The sequence below is a fragment of the Salvelinus namaycush genome, chromosome 8 (genome assembly GCF_016432855.1).
Source record: "Salvelinus namaycush isolate Seneca chromosome 8, SaNama_1.0, whole genome shotgun sequence".
NCBI lineage: Eukaryota > Metazoa > Chordata > Actinopteri > Salmoniformes > Salmonidae > Salvelinus > Salvelinus namaycush.
Window position 1 is genome coordinate 31,985,009 of NC_052314.1, and position 13,928 is coordinate 31,998,936.

General features: G+C 45.0%; 1 protein-coding gene across 1 annotated transcript in view; it reads left to right on the plus strand.

The window, feature by feature from the left end:
• The first annotated feature begins 11,357 nt into the window (after positions 1–11,357).
• The window catches only part of pbx1b (pre-B-cell leukemia homeobox 1b), a 91,050-nt gene continuing 88,479 nt past the window's right edge, over positions 11,358–13,928 (plus strand). Inside the window, exons 1-2 of the mRNA XM_038999642.1 lie at positions 11,358–11,962; positions 13,292–13,365. Of these exons, the coding sequence (XP_038855570.1) occupies positions 11,778–11,962; positions 13,292–13,365 (259 nt within the window). The 5' untranslated portion in view covers positions 11,358–11,777. The remainder of the gene's footprint in view (positions 11,963–13,291; positions 13,366–13,928) is intronic.

The following is a 13,928-nucleotide window of genomic DNA, read 5'->3' on the forward strand; positions in this document are numbered from 1 at the left end:
TGTGAGCTCCCATTTGCTTCAGCCATATCTGAGCCTAACAAACACGGCACACACACAATATGTGGCTGATAATGGTAGAGAGTGTGTTTGCTGTTGCATTGGGTTGTCTCCCTGGCGTGATTAACATTGAGGCTCTTTCATAGACGAGAAACGTGATATAAGGCATGTCATGAATTATTGTCTACTGAAATGCAGCGATAGTACTGTTAAAGTCAATCTTTTTCAAATGCTACCTGTCAGGTGTCTCTCTTCATGCTTTATCAGAGAGAACTGATACCACATAATACCTCATTTGTTTAATTTCATTCATTTTATATAATTTCAGCCAGTAGTTTAAAAACTGGTGGTCACGAGCATAAATGGGTCCCTGTTTTTTTGTGTTCGAATTTCTTGTGCTTATTATCCCGAAGTGCATCTTTAAGTAATCATGAGAGTGATACACTATAGGTAATGGTACAAGTCAAATAAATCTACAGAATGCGAATTAATTTCATAGAGTCTTTGGATTACTTTCTACATAGAAAATACATTCTGTTATGTTCTTCTAAACACAATCTAGAGATAAAAAGTAATCTCTCTTGCAAAAGAGATCGACAGAAGAAGAAGTTAAGAAGACTTCTTCTGTCGATAAGAAGTTATCGACAGAAGAAGCAAAGCAAAGCCACTGAAGTTCTATATGTACTTGTGAGGGGCTAGGGTTGCTGCTCCCCCCATGGTGTTATATTTGACAGGACTGTTAGAAGCTGCTGCCGTCGTAACTTATAATAATTGGGATTATATTACAGAGAATCATATTAGCCAGGGCAATATTGTCTCATATGAAATGAACAAATACATTGCAAAGACAATCCTTATTATACAACTGATCACTGCTGCAATTAATGTCGCCATTTTGGTTTATTAGCATTTTTTATTGTATTTCAATTGGTTTGTGCATGAATGATCACGTGTTCTTCCTTATGGTTTCGAGATTGTGGTTTTACCTATACTATCGTTCAAAAGTTTGGGGTCACTTAGAAATGTCCTTGTTTTTTTAAAGATAAGCACATTTTTTGGTCCATTAAAATAACATTACAACACCAGTTTCAACGTTAACAGTGAAGAGGCGACTCCGGGACGCTGGCCTTCCAGGCAGAGTTGCAAAGAAAAAGCCATATCTCAGACTGGCCAATAAAAATAAAAGATTAAGATGTGCAAAAGAACACAGACACTGGACAGAGGAACTCTGCCTAGAAGGCCAGCATCCCGGAGTTGCCTCTTCACTGTTGACGTTGAGACTGGTATTTTGCGGGTACTATTTAATGAAGCTGCCAGTTGAGGACTTGTGAGGCGCCTGTTTCTCAATCTAGACACTCTAATGTACTTGTCCTCTTGCTCAGTTGTGCACCGGGGCCTCCCACTCCTCTTTCTATTCTGGTTAGAGCCTGTTTGCGCTTTTCTGTGAAGGGAGTAGTACACAGTGTTGTACGAGATCTTCAGTTTCTTGGCAATTTCTCGCATGGAATAGCCTTCATTTCTCAGAACAAGAATAGATGGCCGAGTTTCGGAAGAAATGGTTTGGACAACAATGGAGGCCAAAATTGGGCAGAGAGTAAGAGGGGTGAGAACTAGAGGAGGACGAGGAGGAGGAAGAGGAGGACGAAGAGGTGAAGAAATAAGAGGAGGAAGAGGTGAAGTAGGACGGGGGAGAAGGAGAGGACGGGGAAGAGGAAGAGGAAGGCGAGTCAGGAACACAATAATTGATGAAGTCAGAGCTACTGTGGTTGATCATGTTGTCAACCATGGGATGAGCATGAGGGAGGCTGGGCAACGGGTTCAACCAAATCTGAGCCGCTATACTGTTGCAGGTATCAACCGGATATTTCGAAATGAGAACTGGCAAGCAACTGTAAGTGCTGTAGTCTTACTGGTACAGTAATATGTACTGTACTTTCATAATGAGAAGGATATATCACTAAAACCATTCAAATGTTTTTACAGAACTGCAAGAAAACCAGTATCTGGTGGAAGAGGTCGACTGTTCACCCCAGAGCAGGAGACCCACATTGTAAATATGGTCATTGCAAATAATTGCATCAGACTCAGAGACCTGCAGGCCCACATAATGGCAGATAACACCATGTTCCAAAACGTCAACAGAGTGAGTCTCTCTGCACTGTGTCGTCTACTGAAACGCAAAAGAATTAGGATGAAGCAGCTGTACAGATTCCCTTTCAAAAGAAACTCAGACTGTGTAAAACAACTGAGATATGAATATGTGCAGGTAAGCTATACTATCCTATCATTGGTACTGGATCTGGAAGTGTACGGTGCTACATCATATTGACTGATCCCTGTCTTTTCGTACTGTGCTACATTGTTTTGTCTTGTCTCTTTCAGAGAGTCATGGAGCTAGAAGCAGATGCAGTGCATCATGAGCTAATATATGTGGACGAGGCAGGTTTCAACCTTGCAAAAACAGCAGAAATATCATCAGACACCGTGCCATCATCAACGTCCCGGGACAACACGGTGGCAACATAACAATGTATTAGTAAAAACGGCGTCCTTCACCATCATGCCATCCTAGACCCATACAACACTGCACACATTATCACATTTCTGGACACCCTCCACAACAGACTAATCCCTAATGACCAGGGGCCAGAGCAGCCCAGCTACGTTATCATCTGAGACAATGTTAGTTTCTACCGGGCTGCTGTGGTTCGCAATTGGTTCACAGGTCACCCACTTTTCATCGCACTCAATCTCCCCCATACTCTCTGTTCTTGAATCCTATTGAAGAATTCTTCTCTGCATGGCGTTGGAAGGTGTATGATCGCCAGCCCCACGAACGCATGCCCCTTCTACAGGCAATGGAGGAGGCTTGTGGAGACATGGATCAGGGGTCATGCCAAGCCTGGATACGGCACTCCAGGCGATACTTCCCACGCTGCCTAGCTCAAGACAACATCGCATGTGATGTGGATGAAGTCTTATGGACAGACCCACAAAGAAGAAGAGATGTAGCCTCATTTTCTTCTGTTCTATTTTTTCTAGTCAAATGTTTTTGTTTTCTTCTACTGCACTGTTGTTTGAGGAGTGTTAGAACATTTTGAGAGAAAAAATATCTAACTTTTCCCCCTTATTTGTATTGACAGTGTGTTACGTTCGGTATACACATCTGTACTTTACACATTCGGATACCTTTGTGTATGTGTGTTTACTACATGTATGACAAAACCTTATTGCAAACAGCCATTCCCTGCACACAGAAAAAAATAATTTATACTATCAGTATGTAGTTGGTGCTTTGTGTGCTTATTCAAATTATGGTTTGTGTGTACTGTATTGACGCAACAACACCATTTATTTAAAGAGTTTGAAGAGTTTTTCAAGAATGTTTGCTTTTGCAAGAGATGTATAATGTTTTGCTGGTTTGAGTGTGTAGAGTTTTGTAAAAATAGCCTATAGTTTCAAAGATAGTGCCTAAGCACTCAGAAAAAACTGTAAATAAGAATGTATTATTGGTTAATGTGTCTTGTGGCCATGCATAGAACAGAATAGAATAACATCAGCATATGTTTAGCTAGCTAAATGTCTTGGCTGATAAGAGAGCTCGGCAGATGTTACTTAGTGTAAGGATGTCTGGTGCTGCAACAACATACACCCCCTCAGGTATTCTCATTTTTCTCTCACTTAGCAGATGGCAGGAAAACTTGCTACACTTACCCCTTCTACATCATACATATTCTGACTTCTATTTACATAGCCACTGACTCAGAGGCAGCTGAGGCGAGTAAGAGAGAGAGAGAGTGTGTGTGTGTGTGTGTGTGTGTGTGTGTGTGTGTGTGTGTGTGTGTGTGTGTGTGTGTGTGTGTGTGTGTGTGTGTGTGTGTGTGTGTGTGTGTGTGTGTGTGTGTGTGTGTGTGTGTGTGTGTGTGTTTGTTTGTGTGTTGTGTGTGCACACAGCAAGAGACAGTACCAAGCTCAAGGATACAACTGCAGCTTGCTGGCTTCACCTGGGACTGTGGGAGAAGAGAGTCTGACATACAGCTCAAACTTGATATGCTAAACAGCTGTATTCCAATGGGCTCAGCTCATTTGTATATTTTTGATTGTACTGTATATGTTATTCTTGTTATAAAAACAACCCCCTGACCCGATGATAGTCAAGAAAAATATATGACACAGCACATTCAGCTTAGAACACGGTTGGGTTCTAGGGAACATGTCGGATTTGATTGAAAAATGAAGTGGTTTGTTACTCTAGACAATTTTCGCCTACCTGAGTATTCTATTCCATTCTATTCAATTCCTAAAAATCTCCCTTTTTAACCTGAGTGCAAATCTAGCTTTCTGAATAGTACAGCATTGTTCATACTTTACTTCCACACTAGAGAGCTTTGGCTCTCCCCCTAGCATCCTCCCTTAGCTGTGTATGCCCACTACAGCAGCAGGAGGAGTGGTACTAAAGGACTGAGGGCTGTGCTGTGAGTTGCGTCCCAAATGCCCCCCATTCCCCATAGGGCTCTGGTCAAAAGTAGTGTACTATATAGGGAATAGGGTGTCATTTGGGACAAAGCCCTGTGCTGTGCAGCCTGGGCCTTAAGGGCACTTTTCAGCCTGGCCAGACGCACGCGGGCCTTACTGCTTGGCTGCGCACCATGGGTCACCGGCTTACATTAGGAGCACCCAGCCAAACCCAGCCATGCGGGGCCCTCCAACATACAGACAGCACTGTAGACCTACCTACCTGAACAACTAACAAACAATGTGAGAGCAGTGTGTAGTCTCAGTGCACCAAAATGCAAGTGTAAATTTGCACAGATACAAGCATGGTTATAGGCTATTCTAAATAAAATGTTACATTGTATCAAATTAAATACGAATAACTTATGGTAATGTTGTTATTAAAATGTTGCCTCTATTGTATTTCAGTGTGATCATTCTACTTAGTAGGTGGATTCTTCTTCTCTGGTGTTAATATTTAAATAAGTAGGCCTACCTTATCTATCTAATAATTTTCCTAAATGAAGGGGATTGTCAATTGTTTTGATTCATGTAGGCTACCTTGGCAACAGGCAGGGGAAATGAAATGGACTGGTGTGGAGAGAAAATGGAGACACGTCTGTGGTCAGAGGGGAAAAATACAGCAGACCTCTTGTGTCAACCACTATTATTTATTTGTAGTTCAGGTTCTATCCATCACATGGTTGCCACTCTGAACAGCCTAGTCTCATAGGCTAGACGTAACATAGCAAAAGTATATCCAGGACACTCGAATTAGCATGACATGTTACATTTGGTATGGTTACATAAGACAGATGATTACTTAAGTCAAAAATTAAAGGAGGTTGGTTGGTCGGGTGTATAACGAGAAAGTCTAGTAACCGAAAGGTTGTGTGTTGGAATCTCATCACGGAGAACTTTAGCATTTTAGAAACTTCGTAACGACTTACTACTTTTTTAGCTACTTTGCAACTACATAGCATGTTAGCTAACCCTTCCCCTAACCTTAAACGTTTCACACGCGAGTCCAAATATCTCTAACGGTCGCCCCAGCGTAAGTTGTTTTATGCACGTGAAGTAAGAATGCACTCACTGTCCAAAATGTGATTGTTACGCAACAGGACAGTTAACACGGGCTACCTATTAATTATCTATAGGCTATGTTTCAACTTGTCAATTTACAATTATTTTCAAACAAGTTGTATTTTCTAACAACAGTTTGAATTGAGGTGTGTTCTGCCTCCTCATTAATTCACATAGAAGTATCCCATTTCAGTGTTGAGGACAATTTATGTTTGAGGCTTTACTGAGTTAGACAAACTTCCCTCTTCTAGAAGAGCCCTTTCCCATTTTTTCTGCACATCAAGTATGCAGACATTTGCGCAGTCTTGCACGAACTGGCACATTTTCTGGCTGACGCTCGCATTGTTGCATTGTTGTTTTCTTTACAAATAAAAGCTTTGGACATGTGTGCGTTCCTATCAAAATAAGTGCCTTATTTTCTGTATATCTGTCACGATCGTCTTCGTGAGAGAGAGAGGACCAAGGCGCAGCGCGTGAAAAATACATCTTCTTTAATGAAGGAAAAAACAACCACTTACAAAATGAACAAAACAAACGATCGTGAAGCTAAACAGAACTAAGTGCACAACTGCAACATAGAACATAGACAACACCCCACAAAAGCCTACTGCCTATGGCTGCCTTAAATATGGCTCCCAATCAGAGACAATGAATGACAGCTGTCTCTGATTGAGAACCAATCTAGGCAGCCATAGACATAACTAGACAACATTACTCTACTCTGCCCCATACACATACAACACCCCTAGACACTACAAACACATACATTCCCCATGTCACACCCTGACCTAACTAAAAAACATAAAGAAAACAAAGAATACTAAGGCCAGGGCGTGACAGTACCCCCCCCCCCCCAAAGGTGCGGACTCCGATCGCACAACCTGAAATAGAAAGGGGAGGGTATGGGGTGGGCCCCATCATGGCGGCGGCTTGGGTGCGGGACGTGGCCCCCACTCCACCATTGTCAATACCCGCTTTGGTAGCCTCCTCCAAATGGCCACCCTCCAAATTAACCCCACCGGACTAAGGGGCAGCACCGGACTAAGGGGCAGCACCGGACTAAGGGGCAGCACCAGAATGAGGGGCAGCACCAGAATGAGGGGCAACACCAGAATGAGGGGCAACACCAGAATGAGAGGCAACACCAGAATGAGAGGCAACACTGGATTGACTGGCGGATCCTGGCTGGCTGGCTCTGGCGGATCCTGGCTGGCTGGCTCTGGCGGATCCTGGCTGGCTGGCTCTGGCGGATCCTGGCTGGCTGGCTCTGGCGGATCCTGGCTGGATGATGGCTCAATGCTGGATGACGGCTCTGGCTGGTCATGGCTGGATGACGGCTCTGGCTGGTCATGGCTGGATGACGGCTCTGGCTGGTCATGGCTGGATGACGGCTCTGGCTGGTCATGGCTCGCTGACGGCTCTGGCTGGTCATGGCTGGATGACGGCTCTGGCTGGTCATGGCTGGATGACGGCTCTGGCTGGTCATGGCTCGCTGACGGCTCTGGCTGGTCATGGCTCGCTGACGGCTCTGGCTGGTCATGGCTCGCTGACGGCTCTGGCTGGTCATGGCTCGCTGACGGCTCTGGCTGGTCATGGCTCGCTGACGGCTCTGGCTGGTCATGGCTCGCTGACGGCTCTGGCTGGTCATGGCTCGCGGAAGGCTCTGGCTGATCCTGTCTGGCGGAAGGCTCTGGCTGATCCTGTCTGGCGGAAGGCTCTGGCTGATCCTGTCTGGCGGAAGGCTCTGGCTGATCCTGTCTGGCGGAAGGCTCTGGCTGATCCTGTCTGGCGGAAGGCTCTGGCTGCTCCTGTCTGGCGGAAGGCTCTAGCGGCTCCTGTCTGGCGGAAGGCTCTAGCGGCTCATGGCAGACGGGCGGCTCTGAAGGCTCATGGCAGACGGGCGGCTTTGCAGGCTCATGGCAGACGGGCGGCTTTGAAGGCTCAGTACAGACGGGCAGTTCATGCGGCGCTTGGCAGACGGGCAGTTCAGACGGCGTTGGGCAGACGGGCAGTTCAGGCGCCGTTGGGCAGACGGGCAGTTCAGGCGCCGTTGGGCAGACGGGCAGTTCAGGCGCCGTTGGGCAGACGGGCAGTTCAGGCGCCGCTGGGCAGACTGCAGACTCTGGCCGGCTGAGACGCACTGTAGGCCTGGTGCGTGGTACCGGAACTGGAGGTACCGGGCTAAAGACACGCACCTTCAGGCTAGTGCGGGGAACAACAACAGGGCACACTGGACTCTCAAAGCGTACTATAGGCCTGGTGCGTGGTACCGGCACTGGTGGTACCGGGCTGAGGGCACGCACATCAGGGCGAGTACGGGGAGAAGGAACAGTGCGTACAGGGCTCTGGAGACGCACAGGAGGCTTGATGCGTGGTGCCGGAACTGGAGGCACTGGACTGGATACACGCACCACAGGGAGAGTGCGTGGAGGAGGAACAGGGCTCTGGAGACGCACTGGAAGCCTGGTGCGTGGTGTAGGCACTGGTGGTACTGGGCTGGAGCGGGGAGGCCGGAAATACCGGACCGTGCAGTGCAGGCGTACTGGCTCCCTTGAGCACTGAGCCTGCCCAACCTTACCTGGTTGTATACTCCCCGTTGCCCGACCAGTGCTGGGAGGTGGAATAACCCGCACCGGGCTATGTAGGAGAACCGGGGACACCATGCGTAAGGCTGGTGCCATGTAAGCCGGCCCGAGGAGACGCACTGGTGGCCAGATGCGTTGGGCCGGCTTCATGACATCCGGCTCAACGCTCAATCTAGCCCGGCCGATACGAGGAGCTGGTATGTACCGCACCGGGCTATGCACACGTACAGGAGACACCCTGCGCTCTACTGCGTAACCCGGTGTCTGCCCGTACTCTCGCTCTCCACGGTAAGTACAGGGAGTAGGCGCAGGTCTCCTACCTGACTTCGCCACTCTCCCTTCTAGCCCCCCCCCCCAAGAAATTTTTGGGGTTTACTTACAGGCTTCCTTGCTAGTCGTGTACCCTCATAACTCCGGTTCCTCTCTCCGGTTGCCTCTGCTCTCCTAATCGCCTCCAGCTGTTCCCATGAGAGGCGATCTCTTCCAGCCAGGATCTCCTCCCATGTGTAGCAACCCTTTCCGTCCAAAACATCCTCCCATGTCCACGAGTCCTGTTTTTTTTTTCCCTGTTGCTGGTTCCTCACACGCTGCTTGATCCATGGATGGTGGGGTGTTCTGTCACGATCGTCTTCGTGAGAGAGAGAGGACCAAGGCGCAGCGCGTGAAAAATACATCTTCTTTAATGAAGGAAAAAACAACCACTTACAAAATGAACAAAACAAACGATCGTGAAGCTAAACAGAACTAAGTGCACAACTGCAACATAGAACATAGACATAGACAACACCCCACAAAAGCCTACTGCCTATGGCTGCCTTAAATATGGCTCCCAATCAGAGACAATGAATGACAGCTGTCTCTGATTGAGAACCAATCTAGGCAGCCATAGACATAACTAGACAACATTACTCTACTCTGCCCCATACACATACAACACCCCTAGACACTACAAACACATACATTCCCCATGTCACACCCTGACCTAACTAAAAAACATAAAGAAAACAAAGAATACTAAGGCCAGGGCGTGACAATAGCGTGTTGTCGTTTGTACTGTAGCATACAGTATGTATGTATGTATGTATGTATGTATGTATGTATGTATGTATGTATGTATGTATGTATGTATGTATGTATGTATGTATGTATGAATGTATGTATGGAGCATAATGTATTTATAGTTTTATTCACATTTTCAAGTACTGGTGACAAATAATGCATTCTGAAAATTGCATAGATTGGAATGGACACCTATGATGTGTGTAAAATACTTTTGGGGTATTTTGTTGCACTGATTATAATGAGCTAATGCTAAGCTATTTGCCAGCTATGTGTAGCGCCATGTTTATTGACATGATACAATGCATTCTGGGTGTCACTTAAACATATGTCAGACCAAAGATGTTATAATGTGAATGTCTGAACATTCCCAGCTAGCACAGTGGATCTGGGGCAATTCCGGCTGAGAGTCGGGGCACTCGGCTGAGAGTCAGACTCGGCCGACTCATGTGGCCCGAGTCTGGGCCGCCTTAGGCAGTATTACTTATGGCTAGGATGCGGGGATTGAGTTCGGCTGATTCCGGTGTGAGTTATCTGGCCCAAATGTATTACTTGGGGCTCGGAACAATTCCAGAGTGAGTTATCTGGCCCAAATGTATTACTAGGGTCCCGGGCCGATTGGGGCTACTCTCTGGTAGATGATTACACGGACCGCTTTATATAACATTTCATTTCCCCCCCCCCCCCCACATTTTCTCATTGTTTCTGTGATCAAAAAATACAATTAACATTTAAATTCAATTCTTTAAGAGTCCTGTTTAAGTAGTATTTTAGTATTTTGATACTTCGTACAAGGCAATTGATAAACATTCAAAACTTTGTGGATGGAGCCTCCCGAGTGGCGCAGCCGTCTAAGACACTGCATCGCGGTGCAAACTGCGTTGCTACAGATGCTAGTGTGATACCCATGTCGGCAGCGACCCGGGAGAACCATGAGGCGATGCACAATTGGCCCAGCGTCATCGAGTAAGGTCAAGGTTTGGCCGGCCGGGATGTCCTTGTCCCATCGCACTGTAGCAACTCCTGTGGCGGGCCAGGAGCATTCAGGCTGACACGGTCACCAGGTGTACAGTGTTTCCATTTTTTGGGGGGGTGGATGGGTATAATTTGTATGCATAAAATGTATAATAGCAATATTTACAATTTCTAAATCTGGTAATTTTGTATACATTTATTTACATTTGCATCGGGCTGCTTCTGGGGGGATTCTGGTAAGATGCTGGCAAAGTCGACTGAATTCCTGTAGACGGAAACGGCCCGATGTACTTGGGCCGATTCTGGGCAGTCATTCATTTTGATCCTGGGCCGAGTCTGACACCCAATTCCGGGCCGATTCAATCAATTCCGGCCCCCTGGAATAGAGCTGCTTCTGGGCCGATTCCTCATTGCTAGCTGGGTTGCATCCAAAAATAAACTGGTCATATTCAGGACATAACTTTGTAAGGACTGTGATTGTGCAAAATGTTTCTGTGTGGCTAGCTCAAATGCTCACTGCTGCGTCAATCGAAACTGGACGTTCTAAAAAAGCATTTTAATCATACCCGGTTTGAGCGTAAGCTGCAGGGACCACTGTAGAAGGATCACACCCGTTTGTTGGTACATGTGAAAAGGTTAACCCTTTTAGCTAACCCTTCCCCTAACCTTAACCTTTTAACCTAACTCCTAACCTTAACCCTAACCCTTAACCATAACCCCTAGCCTAGCTAACATTAGCCGGCTAGCTAACGTGTTCCACCTAGCCACCTAGCTAATGTTAGACACAACAAATTGGAGATCATAACATATCATGCGTTTTGGAAATTCACAACACTTTGTAGGATTTGCAATGCGTAACAAATCATACGATTTACATATCTTGGTTTAACGTACATAATAATACGAAATGCTCTGAAACCAGGTTGCTCCCAGTGCTTGCATGTGGCAACATCTGTGGCAACATCTCCTGCATCCCTCCTTCACACAGCGCTATGATTGAAGTTTCACGAGAGGCACCTCAAGGTGGGGCTAAATGGTCTCTATTCCCAATAATTTCGCGTAGGCGGAGTCTCACTTTCATACTCTAGCTATGTGCTGCCTTTCAGTGACTACCGTGCCGTACTGTAGGCTACTCAGCAAAAGCAAGCGGATGGAATAAGTCGAAATAGCTTGCACTTCAGGTTTCCAAAACCCTCCTTCGATACCGCCCAGTCTCTCGGAGAAAAAGTGATTGTGTTTCGGGAAGACACAGGCTCTGACACATGAAAGGAAGACGCATACAGATTCCAATGTTGTAGTTGAAGACAGTTTATCTTTTCCACGCACAGTCTGATCTGCTAAAGGGAGTATTTCATATCAGATTTCACGTTCAGTTCTGACCAGCTGGGAGAGCAGAGAGAGGGAGAGAGAGGGCTTGTTTCTCTTCCCCTCCGACTCTGGGTCTTGGAACTCAGGAGCGCAGGAAAGCGAACCACGGCGTGGAACCCTAAACCTGTGTAGGCAAGATAAAACGTCTGTCGGAATTTGTTAAGGATTCTCTTTTGCGAGATTGACACATAGGTGAGAGCAAATAGATCGTAAGAGATGGACGAGCAGCCGCGGTTGATGCACTCTCATGCGGGAGTAGGGATGGCAGGGCATCCCGGCTTGTCTCAACATATGGAAGGCACCGGAGGGACGGACGGCGATGGGAGAAAACAGGACATTGGAGACATTTTACAGCAAATAATGACCATCACAGATCAAAGTCTGGACGAAGCTCAAGCTAGGTAAGGTGCTCGGGACCTACCTGGTCAAAATGCACAGCGAATCGTTATGGCAAACTACTCTATGCATTCAATAACGATGGATAATAAGACATTTCAAGAAAGTCAGATTTCTAGTGAAAAATATTATATTGATGAATTGAAAATAATTCGGTTTTCGCGCCCAACAGCCTACAATAATGATACGCGGGCAAGCGGGCATTTGGAAAAATGATGACATCCAAAGTGCACCAGTTACTAAATGTACACTTTGAAGTTCTATTATTATTAATATTTAGAAAACAGATCATTTTCCTCCTGACTTTCCAGAAATTATACACAGTAAAATTGCAGCAGTTTAGTCTACAGGCTGCAACTATAGATTCAAAGTGTTTTCACACTACTGACAAATCAATAAAGACTCGCAAATTTGACATCTCAAGTTTGTGCATGCGATTCGTCATCAAAATAACAAGCATCACATTGATTGACAACATCATCATTTTGATGAACTTTTGTGCAAACACAGCTCTCTCTGTCACTCCAGGCAAAATATAACTGATAAGGCATAGCCTTAAATCTAATATAAATCGAGACTAAACTATTAGGTTATCATTTGTTATTTACATGGTAAATACAATGGGCTATTGATAGTAATTGCAGAAAATAATTTGCATTCTGTTATTACATATTTTGTTGACTCAGACGCTAAAGAGAAGTGCTCAGACGGGCACGGCGCGCGTGTTTAGCCTACATCGTCGAGAACGAGGAGCAGAGAGGAATCTGTTAAAATGCTATTAAACTCTTTGGACAACCTTTTCCGCTGTCGCCTGTTTCACTGCAATATACATGACTGTAATTTATACAAAGTCAACAACAAACAAGACATATAATAATTGTTGATAAAACTTTACCTTTCTAAACAACAAAAATACATCTTCAAAGCTGTTGTATAAATTGTTGTTGGTATTGTTGCTCAATCAGTCCATAACTCAGCATGATTTTTTGCATGATATTTTTAGGCAGTAACAAGTAGCCATATATTCTAGTTTACTTTCTTTACTTGCGTCCAGTAATAATAATAATAGCATTATTAATAATAATAGGCCTATACATATTAATTTGTCATTTTTAAATAGTACATATGCTATTTTACTTTTGAAATTAAGCATGGATATAAAAAACACATCAGGCTATCAGAAAAAGGTTGATGCGATGCGCAATTGTATCACACAATTGCCAGTCTCCATAATTTGTGGCCCATGCTTCAATAAACCCGTTATAGCTTACATATGTTTTTAAGATATAACACTTTTGTGATTTACGATCATTTTTTTATTGACTTTGTTTTAGGAAACACGCCTTGAATTGCCACAGGATGAAGCCTGCTCTCTTCAACGTCTTGTGTGAAATCAAAGAAAAGACAGGTAGGCCCAATGCGTTTAATAAAGTTATCTACTGGTAAGATATTGATTGCACATCAAATATAGACCTAGCCTGCACAATTTGAAGGGAAACTATTTATACTATTGGCTACAGAAGCCCACGTAAAGGGGATATATTGTGTGCGCTCTGATGCGCGCATAGGACTCAGAAATGGCTTCACCGAAAGCACGTTTTTCAATTCACAGCCATTCCTATCCACAAACTTGTTGCAGGACATGCATGATCGTTTTTCGATGTGCTTTGAATTACATATGAGGTATACAAATGGTTTATTATACTTGTGTTTTTGCCTTGTGTTGTCGTGTAATCCATTTTATGCTGTTACACACTATGTAGGCCTACAGTCAGTGCTACTACATTGGAAATCCTTATCAATTATTGTGTCAAACATCTGAGCGCTAAATTACCATCTGCATCATCATTTTCCCCCCTTGTGTGTTAGCTGTCAAGTCTCTCTGCTGAGTGTGTCTCATTTAATTCACTTGTGTCTGTTTTTTCATTTGTCTGTGCTGTTGTGAGAGACCTTGTCGCTAGAATAATTTCA